This window comes from Haliotis cracherodii, unplaced genomic scaffold, assembly GCF_022045235.1.
Source record: "Haliotis cracherodii isolate W230 unplaced genomic scaffold, xgHalCrac1.p SCAF_7, whole genome shotgun sequence".
NCBI lineage: Eukaryota > Metazoa > Mollusca > Gastropoda > Lepetellida > Haliotidae > Haliotis > Haliotis cracherodii.
Window position 1 is genome coordinate 53494661 of NW_027266330.1, and position 15269 is coordinate 53509929.

The 15269-nt window shown below is 41.0% G+C and overlaps 1 protein-coding gene across 1 annotated transcript; it reads right to left on the bottom strand.

The window, feature by feature from the left end:
* Window positions 1-9142: 9142 nt before the first annotated feature.
* On the bottom strand, window positions 9143-14437 carry LOC139448404 (NXPE family member 3-like). Its single transcript, XM_071229945.1, has 5 exons — window positions 14382-14437; window positions 13017-13204; window positions 11360-12064; window positions 10997-11046; window positions 9143-10072 (listed from the first exon to the last, which is right to left on the bottom strand). Exons 2-5 carry the CDS (start codon window positions 13124-13126, stop codon window positions 9285-9287), a joined length of 1653 nt encoding a protein of 550 aa, XP_071086046.1. The 5' UTR covers window positions 13127-13204; window positions 14382-14437; the 3' UTR covers window positions 9143-9284.
* Window positions 14438-15269: the final 832 nt, after the last annotated feature.

Genomic DNA, 15269 nt, shown 5'->3' on the forward strand with positions numbered 1-15269 from the left:
ACAAGAAGAGTGAGTGAGTGAGTGAGTTTGGTTTTACGCTGCTTTTAGCAATATTCCAGCAATATCATGGCCCCACGTATAACAAGAATTCACTCGACAATATTGTACCAGGAACACATACATACCGTTAATAATCGGTGAGGTGAAATGGGGTTGTTTTCTTGATTTTGCTGGGTTGAGGTATTTTATTTTCATGAAAGAGAGCTGAGATTTTGTCCAGACATATTTCATTTATTTTCTTGCAAAACACAATCTAATAATTGTCTTTTTTAACTTGTTTTGAGTAGTATATAATGTTCCAGTGTGAATGCCATAAGACTGTTGTCCATAAATATTCTTTTTGACATTTGATTCATGATCAACTTTTGTTAATGTGTTGTGCAAATCTACTACTACACATGTATTTATTTGATAAACGCCGCTGTAGTAGCCTCAGCGAATGGGTACCCAGTAGGAATATGAGTGGCATACGTCAACAGCAGTGTGTACGGGATACAATATGGTACCTCGAAGAGTTAACAGGGTCAATTGTGATGAGACAAGCAAGTGACATCAAATCAAACACTATAACGTGATGCTATCCGAACAGGTCGTTGATCCTACTTTTTACAAGACTGCAACTTACCGATCAGATAACTCGATTTTTTTGCATTGATAAAGGAAGGTATGTTAATGCAAACCCACAAACACGAAGGAGTAGGTTTGGGTTGTACTCTTTCCAGCAAGCAGAGAATGTATTTATAACTCTCACTCACTCACTCACTCACTCACTCACTCTCCAGGAGCATGCTTTAGGGTATAGAGATGGCATAACGTTATTGATTGTGCAGTTATTATTATGATTATTATGATTAGGAATATTACTTTCATACAAAAAACTTTGCGTACAAAATATTAAAGTCGGACTTTGAGAAATATACGTTTTCTGATATATTGGTTGTTTTAGTGTGTCAGGCTGCCTTGTAGTGCATGTAAGGAATATACTTATTCAGAAAATATGATTTTACAATATCAACATCTACATATTAATCAACTAGTTGATTATTCTTGTTTTAGCCTTTGATGTAAAATGTGACTAATACTGAGGACGGATGTGTGCATATTAGGCATATATATTTCTCCTAAAGTATAATGCAATGGTCAATCAAGATGGAAGGGAATGTGAACATTGTTTTTGCAGGTTATACCGATGTACTGAGACACCTATCAACAGACAAAGTAAAATATCCATTGGGATATACATGTGGTCCGCCAAATGTGTTTTCGATTATGTTCTTAGCTGGCAATTCATCTTCTCTGAGATAGATCTGGGAATAAATAACCCCAATGGGGGTATTCTTAGTTGAGAATGCAGACAAACATCTACATGTACAGTAACCGAGCTCACCTCTGTATCACAGTTGTCTCTAGTGACGGATAGCTCAACAGACGTAATGGGTATTGTTTCCAATATATGCTTCCATTATCTCAGAGAAGGTCTCTGGTGTAATCCAAAGTTCTCACTTCCTCACTCAAGCTGGCATTGACTAATTTACCCTTTACGCATACAACTAATGTCCGTAGCCAGAATACATCGTCACCGTTAGTAATGCACATATTAAATGTCGTATATGTAATTGGTAATGACAATATCTCATTATTGAAAAAAGCAAACTGACTGAGCAGATAGGAAAAAGACAATGATTATGTTGAAGAAGGAATTTTTCAACACTTGGAAATGTAGCGATACTTCACACCAAATACATACTGTTGTAGTTTCAAAGCCCTTTTAGAATGTATCCATTACATTACACTGAATAGAGGAATTGATAAATAGATATTTAATGCTATTTCTTCATCCGGATTCATAGTCTAGTTAGTCATAAGTATGTAAACGTAAGCAACCATTGAAAGTGATTTCATTACTTAGCTTAAATATACATGCTGGAGCTTTTGGACTAATCAAGTGACTATAAAGGTTCGCTCCTCCTACCTCTTACAGGAGTTGGTATCCCTACACTGTACACTGTAGGAAGATCATTCAGAACTTTTGACGCCATGATCTTGCTGAAGTAATGCCAAACTCTAAGTAAACCTTGCTCAAAACATCGATATACTTTGTGGACCTTTCTACAAAGTATGCTAGCATATATTATGATATTCTGGAGGTAACATTTGTAACAACACCCACACCTTGCAAGAGCAACGAGGAGGAAAGTCCTGTAGAAATACAGATTACGACTTGATAGTTCTATGATGAGGCAAGATGATCAGGATTGATTTTGAAGGATTGGACAATCACAGGAAATAGGCCATTGTTTCGTGGCTAAAACAAGATAGAACAGGTCAAATGTCTCAAGGCAAGTGAATGGAAAGGTACAATTCATCACAGGAAATGTGTCTTCTTTTACCTGATACAGAATGACAAATTAATGCTAGTGTCCTACACCACTCCAGTCTGATGGTGTTTCTGGAGTAGCCACACATTCATGCACGTCACTCTCATTGACATTCAACCAATATGCCAATAACGGGATGTAAACGTGCGTTTAAGGGGCCACCTGAACAACGGTTAATATTTCTAAATGCTCCAGATGAACATTTGTTTGATGGATCTTTAAGACCGCCTCCATGGTCCAGTGGTAGAGCGTCCGCCCGGAAAGTGGTAGGTCCAGTGTTCAATCCCCGGCCGCATCATACCAAAATGGTACTTGTTGTTACCCTGTCTTGCTCTCGACATTAAGGGGCTAAAGCAATGACTGATCGGCTCGGAGTCAGTATACTGTGTCTGAGTGGGTTATTCATGTTATCTCAGTGGGCTAGCACTGTAAATTGGCATCAGTCCGGACTAGTACAAGCAGCCACAGCCACAACCACACACACACACACATACACGCACGCACGCACGCACGCACGCACGCACGCACGCACGCACTCACGCACCCACGCACGCACGCACGCACGCACGGACACGTCCATGCACGTCACCATATAAGTGGCCGCGACGTTAAACCCAATTTCACCTCACCTCACCTGACGGATCTTTAAACTACCTGCATATGCATGCCCAGGACAGACTATTCACACAATCTTTGGTTCTTGCAGAATATACACATTACCGATTTTGAATTGGGTGTCACTAGTTGATGTGATGTCATGGTATAGCTACAAAATGTACTTTTAGTGTATACAAGATAACGTATTGGTTTTCATTGAGACCAAGACAATAGGATATACCGGGGTGTTGAAAACACTTTTTTTGCCAACAAGGATTGAAAGTTATTGTTGATACTGGAAATTGTAACCCTATCTACCAAGAGGCCATGTCTGTCATAACCGCAACTGTTGCCTCCAATGTAAGATGGACCTTTACAAAACATTCGCAAAGGTATTGTGACATACACAAAACAAAGAGCCTGTAACGAGCAACAGTCTATATAACGAGCAACGGTCTGTCTAACGAGCGACAGTCTATATAACGAGCTACAGTCTATATAACGAGCAACAGTCTATATAACGAGCGACAGTCTATATAACGAGCAACAGTCTATATAACGAGCGACAGTCTATATAACGAGCGACAGTCTATATAACGAGCAACGGTCTATATAACGAGCGACAGTCTATATAACGAGCAACAGTCTATATAACGAGCGACAGTCTATATAACGAGCAACAGTCTATATAACGAGCAACGGTCTATATAACGAGCTACAGTCTATATAACGAGCGACAGTCTATATAACGAGCAAAAGTCTATATAACGAGCAACAGTATATAACGAGCGACAGTCTATACAACGAGCGACAGTCGGTATAACGAGCAACAGTCTATATAACGAGCAACGGTCTATAAAACGAGCAACAGTCTATATAACGAGCGACAGTCTATATAACGAGCAACAGTCTATATAACGAGCCACAGTCTATATAACGAGCGACAGTCTATATAACGAGCGACAGTCTATATAACGAGCAACAGTCTGTATAACGAGCAACAGTCTATATAACGAGCTACAGTCTAAATAACGAGCAACAGTCTATATAACGAGCAACAGTCTATATAACGAGCGACAGTCTATATAACGAGCAACAGTCTATATAATGAGCGACAGTCTATATAACGAGCAACAGTCTATATAACGAGCGACAGTCTATATAACGAGCAACAGTATATATAACGAGCAACAGTCTCTAAAACGAGCGACAGTCTATATAACGAGCGACAGTCTATATAACGAGCGACAGTCTATATAACGAGCAACAGTCTATATAACGAGCAACAGTCTATATAACGAGCAGCAGTCTATATAACTAGCAACAATCTATATAACGAGCAACAGTCTATATAACGAGCGACAGTCTATATAACGAGCGACAGTCTATATAACGAGCGACAGTCTGTATAACGAGCAACAGGCTGTATAACGAGCGACAGTCTGTATAACGAGCAACAGGCTGTATAACGAGCGACAGTCTATATAACGAGTGACAGTCTATATAACGAGCAATAGTCTATATAACGAGCAACAGTCTGTATAACGAGCAACAGTCTATATAACGAGCAACAGTCTGTATAACGAGCAACAGTCTATATAACGAGCAACAGTCTCTAAAACGAGCGACAGTCTATATAACAAGCGACAGTCTATATAACTAGCAACAATCTATATAACGAGCAACAGTCTATATAACGAGCGACAGTCTATATAACGAGCGACAGTCTATATAACGAGCGACAGTCGGTATAACGAGCAACAGTCTATATAACGAGCGACAGTCTATATAACGAGTGACAGTCTATATAACGAGAAATAGTCTATATAACGAGCAACAGTCTGTATAACGAGCAACAGTCTATATAACGAGCAACAGTCTGTATAACGAGCAACAGTCTATATAACGAGCAACAGTCTATATAACGAGCAACAGTCTATATAACGAGCAACAGTCTATATAAAGAGCTCTCTTGCAAAAATGAGCAGGTAACACGAGGGGGTTTGGAGGCAATATCACAGGGACAGTAGCGAGTGTTTCCATCTTATGCATTGATACAGGCCTGACATGTTCGCCTTGCTGAGGCCAATAAATGTTGAAGAAAGGCCTGGGATTCCATAGCAGGGAAAGGATAAGCAAGTTCCTGCAACGCTGTTTGAGTAATTGGAAGAGTTCGAAAACGACGTTGCATTTCTTCTCAGATTAGTTTTTGTTTCCGCACTAAGCAATATTCCAGCTATATGACGGCGTTCTGTAAATAATCGAGTCTGGACCAGACAATCCAGTGATGGACATCATGAGCATCGATCTGCGTCATTGGGATGACATGCATCAACCAAGTCAGCGAGCCTGACAACCCGATCGTGTTAGTTGCCTCTTACAACAAGCATAGTTGCCTTTTACGGCAAGCATGGGTTGCTGAAGACCTATTGTACCCCGAATCTTCACGGGTATTTAGTTTGGAGACAGATCAGGATGTCTTGGAGGCACGTGGATAACACATTAACATTAGGAAGGAAACGTGACTCATCAGTGAAGAGGGCAATTTTCCGCTAACGTGTTGTTCTCCGCAACACGGATGCTGTAGATGCGTAGACGCCGTCAAACCGTCCTCGCAGATGGACATTTGTCGCCAGGGATAGTACGGGCTATACGAGTCCGGAACCTGTGTCGGAGATGCGTGGTTAGAATCCATGAGACTTGCCGGGGAGGTATCACGGGTGGGCAGCTACAAAGTGGTCGATCTATTATGTGTTTGTTCTATTTATAACGTTTCATTAGTGCCATACGGTGTACCTGTGGACGTTGAATAGACATGCGACGTCTCGTTTAGGTACATATTCAAGAATTCCTATGGCACGAAATCTGAATATTTTCACTTATGCGTGACAGGGTAAGATATCATCAAGACGATCAAAAGTGGTGTTTTTTCTGCTCCGCACTTCGGAAGATTGCTCAGAGTAGCTAGGATATGGGGTCGGATGTCTGGCCTTTTATAGAGAGAACATGTGAAGCATTTACTCCCGAATATTCGTTATTTTGAGCAAAACCATGTGACACCATCGACAATTCCATTTTTGGTTGGTTGCGTTTATTGAAGCTTTTTCACACTAATTGTCCCCAACTCCCTAAAAAATCTTTCCTGAGTTTTGTACTTTAATTTTGTGCTGATTCAGTGCAAGCAATCTATATCAGAGAGTACGGAAACAGCCAATTTGCTCCTTGCGACAGAAGTGGCGTTGCCCACATCTTCTGTTACCTTATTTTAAAGGCATAGCAAATAGCCGAAGACGATGGAACAACTATGTGCATGATATATGCCCCTTGGCGAAGTGTTCATGATAAAAAACTATGATGGGAGATCATTTTAAAGTATCAATTCTAAATTATAATAAAACGGTTTGGAGCCACTCATTTTGTGCTGGTCGGGGCAAATTTTATCAGGATTATAAACAGAATTGTATGACACAAAAAAGTCATTTAAACGGGCACACCTACAGTCTGATATATTGTGAATTTAATTATCGCTCATAATGTCACTGGAATGAGTGAGTGAGCAAAAACAACATGGTCTAATATAGATGTCAGTACCACCACGAGTTTCTACATACAGCGCAGCCAGTAACAACATGTTGGTTACAGAGTGCTAGGGGCCTCCATCTGTACTGACAAACAACAGAAACAAAGAGTATGATGGAACATGGTCTGATATAAATGTCAGTGCCACCACGAGCTTCCGTGTTTACGTATGGATAAAATTGCCATCAGCATCTCTTACGTCGTGAAATGTTTCAAACGGCTACATGTATTATCTGATTACAGGAATAGAGCGTCACATGTGATAATATCAAACCATTTCCATCACCAGAACCTCAGCCATCCAGTCAGCTGTAATGTAATGAGGCAGCTAGTGACCATTTGTTCTTTGTAATATTCCCCCGGATATTATAAGACGCTGAGTTTTATAACTCCGGGGTCTCTGTTTCTGAATTAGTGTTAAATGCACCACGCTGCTGATTAATTAAGCTGACTGACGTCAGATGGCTTCTTTAAAGTAGTTCCTGGCGATCTCTATCAAAGAAAAATGCTCACTGGAGCGTCGTGACTGCATCTGTGAAATGTGTAACGTAATTGTAGCAATGTCCTAACTAAGTCCAGTTTCTGACATCAAGGGGAATAGACTATATATATAGTTTTATTTACAAGTTGCCACACATGCCTCTTAAATAGGAATGACAAGGGAGATTGAACCATAATCGCTTTTTTAATTTCCTTAAACTTGCTGGAGGTTGGAATTGATCATGTTAAGGTCGAACAAACACTGGAACTTGAGTTCTGTTTGAAATTGGAAGGGTTAAGAGGTGTCATTACAATTTCCCGCACCAGCCTCTCACCAGGAATGACCGAAATTGGAACAAATTGGCTTTTTTATTTCCTTAAACATGCTGGAGATTGGAATCGATCACTTTAAGGTCAAACAAACCCTGAAAAAGTCGAATTCAGTTTAAAATCGGAAGGATTTAGAGACGTTATTACAATTTACCGCACTTGCTATACTTTGCCGGAACCAGTGTTTCAATAGGAATAATAGAAGAAAAAAAACAATCGCTTTTTTTTTATTTCCTTAAACATGCTGGAGGCTGGAATTGATCTTGTTAAGGTCTAACAAAAACTGGAACTCGAGTTCTGTTTGAAATCGGAAGGATTAAGAGATGATATTTCAATTTGCCGCAGTTTGTTTCAATTTCCCGCGCTAGCCTCTCACCAGGAATGACATGTACAATGCAAATGTATATTTTGTCATGATTGCGTAAATATCCAGGTGAGCGATACAGGCGCTATTGGCCTCTTGTTTACATATCCCCGTCATATAGCTGGAATATTGCTGAGTACGGCGTTAATCAACAAACAAACAAAGACACTTGATAGATCTTTTATTAGAAATCGGTCCTTCAACTGTGCAGACATTGTTCCATTTCATATTGAAACTTCTTAACGAAACTCGTCCGAGTAATGGTGCTTTCCTTCCTCCCGCAGCTATGAGAGGTGACGTCCTTGTAACATGGTCATACTGTACATTCACCTCTATCCCACCTAGAATCGGTATCTAATCTCCGGAATAGCTTTTCAGATTCATGCCAGATCCTTTCAAAGGCAAGTGAGAAAATTTCATCTTGTACAATGTCTCTCCAATCACCGACACATTTAGCGCCAGCGTTTAATGTAGCTAGACCAGTCTTCCGTCGCTGAATCAAACTCAGTAATAAACCTATGCAGGTGGCCATTTTGTTCCTCGTGAGATCTCGTTCAGTTTCTAGGCGACACTTTTTCGGACTAAAACTGCTATTTTTCACTCAATTCTAAAAGTTAATAACTTCCCCTTGTACCAATTTGCACAATAATGTTCCTTATCCGCCAAAAGCAAGGCGTTCTGTGAAGGGTGTGACTCTAACAGCTTACCATAGGCGACAAAGATTGGGGGGGGTGCCATGCAACACCAAGGACGGCTGTGCACCAGTGGCTTTACATCACGTTTACAGACGAATCAAGGTTTTGCCTCCGATTCGCAGATGGCAGAAAATGTTTTGGCTACGTAGCGGTGAGCGATGTGCCAGGGTAACAATTCTTGACCATGATCGGTGTGGGGGCTGTAGTGTTTGTTTGTTTGTTGATTAACGCCGCACTCAGCAATATTCAAGCTATAGGACGGCGGGCTGTAAATAATCAAGTCTGGACCAGACAATCCAGTGATTGACATCATGAGCATCGATCCACGCAATTTGCATATGATGACATGCATCAACCAAGTCAGCCAGCCTGACCACCCGATCCCGTTAGTCGCCTCTTACGAAAAGCACAGTTGCCTTTTACGGCAAGCATGGGTTGCTGAAGACCTATTCTACCCCGGGTCTGGGCTGTAGTGTAATGGTATGGGGCGGTATAAGCGAACTGATTTGGTTAACGTGAATGCATTTTTGACTGGCCTGCAATATGTTGACCAAATGTTTTGTCCTGTCGTCGTTCCATTCGCTAGAAATATCGGCAGAATATTTGAAATGCAAGATTCGAATGCCAGACCACATCGTGCCCAAATCGTCACCGATTAGCATACGGACATTGGACTGGTCCGATATGTCCTTGTCAAGTCCCCAATAGACACACCGTGATATAACTGAAATACTGCTCAAAGGAGTGTTTCACCCAACTCACTCACTCATCAACGTACACATATATTATGTGCTGACCAAATAAGTAATACAAATATTGCCTGTATTTATTCTTGCCAAAAACGGTCACACAACAAACACACTAGTCTCTTCCACACACACTCCCCATCAGGTGATGGACCATTAGTTTCACCACCTCCATGTCGGGATGGAGACCTTGAACTTCGAATGCTAAGGTCATCTGAATAAAATCAAGAAAAATAACCCGGTCCTTGATCAAAGAAAATTCTTCTTTCAAGATTGGATCATACGACATAGCATTCATGTCTCCGAATTTATCTCTTTCAAAACGTCTGAAAGTGCTTGTCCCTTTGACAACCACGATAGCTTTTGGGACCCTGAAAATAAATTCTCTGATGCTTCTGACGTTCCTGCGAATATGATCTCTATAAATATCAGGTCCAAAATTTACCAGGTGGGCTAATTGATGAAACACAATAATATCCTTGGAGTAGTTGGGAATCTTATCAAGGTACTGTTTCAAGGGTTTGTTAAATGTTGCATTAGTCCAGCCATTCCCTGTGTTGAACGGAAATTCGTGGGGTCCACAGAAAATAGAACTGTGTGTATCAATCATAAAAGCTACTTGCGGCTCGTATTTCCTGTATGTAACCATTTCCTTCCCAAGGAAACGTGAAATATATTCAAACCACTGCCTGGTTGTGGAATCTCCATACAGCCACAGGCGTCTGTTTGTTAGGCATCGCTTATAGGCTTGTACTGTATGCTGTATCGAGTACCGGCAGAGTTGAGGATGCCAGACTCCCGTGTTACTTTCCTGTGAGCTGTACCCCGAAGAAAAGTCGTCCCTCCTTGTTTGTCTAGCTGGTAGTTTCGAACAGCTGATCCGTGTTACCGGACGAAAGTTACCTGCAGATAGATATTGTAATGTTAACAGGTAACTGAGATATTCATACTAACAGATGAGTGCTTTTACGCCGCTTTTAGCAATATTCCAGCAATATCACGGAGGAGGATATTAAGATGTGACACACTTGAGTGGAAAGAAAATTATATTGAAGAGGTGGGATGGGGTAGGGTGGGGTTCGTTTTGGATTGTGCTGGGTTTAACGTTCCGTTCAAGATGTAATTTCGGAACCGAACAGAACAGAACAGAATTTATTTCGTATATAGTCTGGCCATGAGGTCAATAGTACATATGGCTGGATAATATTTGACATATTGTGACAGAGCGCTTCAGTTAATATTGGCTTTGGAATTTCAAAGTTTAAACATTTTATCTAAATAAAGAGCTAGCTGAAATAAAATGTTGTCGTCATTTGTTGTGAGTAACAATACAAACTTGTGCATGGTAGGATATTGATAATAATACGAGGGCAAATATCTTATCCTTAAGTTACATGTAGTATAAGCCGGACTTATAAATAATGCATGGTATTCATCATCTAAGTCATCTTTACAGAAAGTACATAGACTGTCAGCACAGCCATGGTCACAAGACATTCTATATTTATGTATTTTAAAATCATTTGAACAACATCTAAATTTTGTTAATCTTCTTAAATTTACAGTCTTAATCGATGAAAGATATTTTTCAGGTTGTAGTAAGGATTTGTAAGTGCAATATAAATCTAGCCTTGGTGAATTAGATATACAATCTGACCATCCTTGCTTAACTTTCGCTTTCTATAACGACGTGAATCAACTTGTGTGTGGCTAATTGTACATTTCCGGCCTTAGGCCATTTATAAAGTGGTAGACCACTGAGATAAGACTCTGTCTAAAGCATGTGTACCGTTTGTTCCAGTGAGCAGGGATAATAATGATACATACCTCGACTTATGGACGCTGAAATTCTCCGGAGAATCTGATGAGGAGGATGTCTTTCAAAGGCAAAAATAACATTTCAGTTTAAAACGTTTGGACACCTTTAACAAGGAGGTTAAACTAGATGTATGAAAGGGTTAACTTTGTTGTTTCACAATGTCTGATTTATTTATATATTTCAGCGTCGTGACTGTATAATAGGTTCTGTGGGTTTCAGTTTGAGAGTTGTCAGAGACCCGTACTCATGTCAGAGAGTCATGATCATAAGTTTACTGACACAGTCATGCTGCTATATATGTGGTTTGTATGAATTACAGAAATCGAAATCAAATATAAACTGATTAAAAAGCCAGATCATGCCAGACTAACCTTTTTATGAATTGTTTCTCAGCAGGTGTGTGATAATCACCAGCTACAACTGATTGGTGGCTTTTCCGCGACCAACATGGAAGAAGTTTTGTTTTTGGTCTTTCACACAGCCATGAATGTCCGCCATTTTGTGCAGTATAATTACACATGTTCTCTGTTGTCTTGGTTATATTGCAGCGAGTTACTTCCCTTAGAGACCCCCTTTCAAAGAAAGCATATATGAATGTGTACGGAACATTTGATGATCGCAATCTGTCTCTGATGTTAAGAAGTTGTCTTGTCCAGGCAATGGATACCGTGATAACAGGATGTCCTTCCCAGAATGCTCGTAGAACTCCCGTGTAACTTCCGTTTCCGTGATCAATGACGTGACCGGAAGTTCTGTTCCTGCCATTGGTAGATTTCATCCATATCCTGATGTCATCTCCTCCTGTGGCAATCATCCTGCCCTCTCTGTCCTTCAGGATGATGGAGACATTTATGACGTCCCCGACTTGAAACTGGTACCTTCCATTGATGCGTATTTCGGAAAAAAGTGGATCAGCAACACGGGTGTACCTTGACATCTGTACCTGCGGTCTATTCTTTGCTTGTGTTGGGGTTGCAGAAGTTGATCTACTCCTGTCAGTTTTTGATTCAGTCATTAAGGTATATGTGATATTTGACGTACCGTGTGACATGGACGTTGGTGCCATATCAATACTGCTGTAAATAACAAAATCAAAATACAAATAGTTAGCTAAGGAAGAAATATGGTGACTGGATTATCACAATTTAAATATTAGGTAAACACACAGACTACAGACATTGACTCACATTCACGTCCATGCGTCTCACCTGTTGTTTTGATAACAGCGGACCAACAGGAGCGTCACACAGACTACAGACATTGACTCACATTCACGGCCATGTGTCTAACCTGTTGTATAGACGACAGCGGACTAACAGGAGCGTCACACAGACTACAGACACTGACTCACATTCACGGCCATGTGTCTCACCTGTTGTATAGACGACAGCGGACTAACAGGAGCGTCACACAGACTACAGACACTGACTCACATTCACGGCCATGTGTCTCACCTGTTGTATAGACGACAGCGGACTAACAGGAGCGTCACATAGACTACAGACATTGACTCACATTCACGGCCATGTGTCTCACCTGTTGTATAGACGACAGCGGACTAACAGGAGCGTCACACAGACTACAGACATTGACTCACATCCTCGGCCATGCGTCTCACCTGTTGTATAGACGACAGCGGACTAACAGGAGCGTCACACAGACTACAAAGACTGACTCACATTCACGGCCATGTGTCTCACCTGTTGTATAGACGACATCGGACTAACAGGAGCGTCACATAGACTACAGACATTGACTCACATTCACGGCCATGTGTCTCACCTGTTGTATAGACGACAGCGGACTAACTGGAGCGTCACACAGACTACAGACATTGACTCACATTCACGGCCATGTGTCTCACCTGCTGTATAGACGACAGCGGACTAACTGGAGCGTCACACAGACGACAGACATGGACTCATATTCACGTCCATGCGTCTCACCTGTTGTTTTGATAACAGCGGACCAACAGGAGCGTCACACAGACTACAGACATGGACTCATATTCACGTCCATGCGTCTCACCTGTTGTTTTGATAACAGCGGACCAACAGGAATGTCACACAGGTCATCATCAACGCTGCACATTTGCGTCTTGAGTTGATGCAATTCCCCCGCATCGTGGCACAAGACATCTGCTGTTGCTTGTCCTGGGGTTTCAAAGCTCAGGGGGAGTATCAGTAAATACTCTCTTCAGGTGCTCCAGCCTGGCACTAGGAACAAATGAGGGATAATTACCCAAAGAAGATGGTTTGATGGGCCACGTAGATTAAGTAAATGTAAATTAGGTAATAGTTGGAGTGAGATGTAATGTAATTTTGTTTTCCAAACAAGTAGGTGTACTTTTCATTCTATTCGCACAAATTCCACCAGGAATTATCTGTTTCAGAAGATAATTGAGACTGATTCCCCTCTGGCGTTGACGTTTTATGTTAAAATATCTGTGAATAATCGAGTCTGGACCAAACAATGCAGTGATTGATATCATGAGAGAGAGAGAGAGAGAGAGAGAGAGAGAGAGAGAGAGAGAGAGAGAGAGAGAGAGAGATGCATTGTTGAATGAACAGTTCTTTACACACATCTTTTAGTTGTACATATATAATGTTGTACTGCCTTAAATACAGCTTCATTTTCTGTAACAACGTGATCTGCATTGCCGTATAACAGTAGGTGTACACCAACAGGTATGTTATGAACAATATTTTTAAGGCCGTTTAACATAATTTTACGCTGATGACTAAACAATCTACATTCCATGAGATAAGGATATGCATCTTCACATGTATTTGAACATGTACAGTTCGGGTGATCTTTTATACCAATTCTATATAAATCATAATTCAATTGACTGCACATGTATCTTAGTTTTGTGTGTAAGATATTATATTTTCTGTTTCCATATGCGAAGTATACCCCTCCCCTCAACCCCTCCCCCGAAGATAATGCACCAACCGCTAAGCTACAGTCTGTCACATTACCTGGATGTGATTTGTACCGTCTTGAGAACAACGCAGCGATTTATCTGACACTATTACAGCAGAACATATACCAGATGAATTGTGACGACTGAGTACAATATACGATATAAACTACCCACATTGAGTCTTTGAAACGCATTTTGAAGTGATACGCAAAAGGAAGAGAATTTCTGGATGCCAGCGTCTTTATTATGAGGAACACAACACAAGCTGACATCCATACATTCTCGTCCTTACCGACATTGACATCCATACACGGGGTATCTAAATGGTATGAATGTAATACACTGTCGACGTTTATGATTCGTACAGGTTGAAACGATTTCTCGGCGTCAATGAAATATCACACGCATATGCTTATAAAGATACTGCAAACACCACGACAAGTAGCTAATATAAAGTAAAACCCTACCTCAGTCACAAAAGTCCAATCCCATAAGGCGGTGAGTCGAGGTCCGACATGTTGATATGTTCGACCGGTTCTGAGCTTGGCATGCATGACCGGCTCTTTTGAAAAACATTCTTTTCACTCAGAGAAACGTACTCAACTCCGGATCTAGGTAACGCCTACTATGCCTCGTACGCATGAGCAGCAGAGTGTTGCTGACGTTGTGTTTAAGTTCACTATGACCGACGTCACGGTAGCGTAACCACACCACAAACACGGGGCCGCTTCAAGGATAGGAGTGAAAATGTAAATATGTATATAGTATATAAGGGTCAGGCGTGGTCAAAGTCACGCTATTTTAATTTGGTTTGACTGTATGTATGGGATGTGCGCTGGAGAAAGGTCTGACAAGAGTGGTTGAACTGTCAGTGATTATGAGAGTAAAGTTATGTAAGCTGGTTGAAGTCAGTGGACTAGCCTGCCTTCAATAGGCCGAGGCGCTTTCTGAGCGCTAGCTTGGCGCTCTCCGCGCACGTTCGGGTGCAATCAAACGATGTGTCAACTGCCGACGGCATTTTTCAAAATCGCGTTGCAGACTGATTTTTGGCAATATTGTTGAACATTGTGTATGTAAAGTATTATTGTTTGGAATAAAGATACAATTAACTTACCGTTAGTTAGACGGTCACCGATCAGACAACAAAACTCTATATTATGGCATTATCGTGATATACGTCGGACCAAACTCATGTAATCCTACCGACTTATGTGACTTTAGAAAATCAAAATATAGACTGTGATTGTGTTGATTCGTCGCTGATTGCTGAATACAGCAAATTGTCAGTGACACTTGACACTGAGTGAGATTTCGCAGTTCGCTGCACAAGTCACTAATTAGTGGCAGATGGGCTT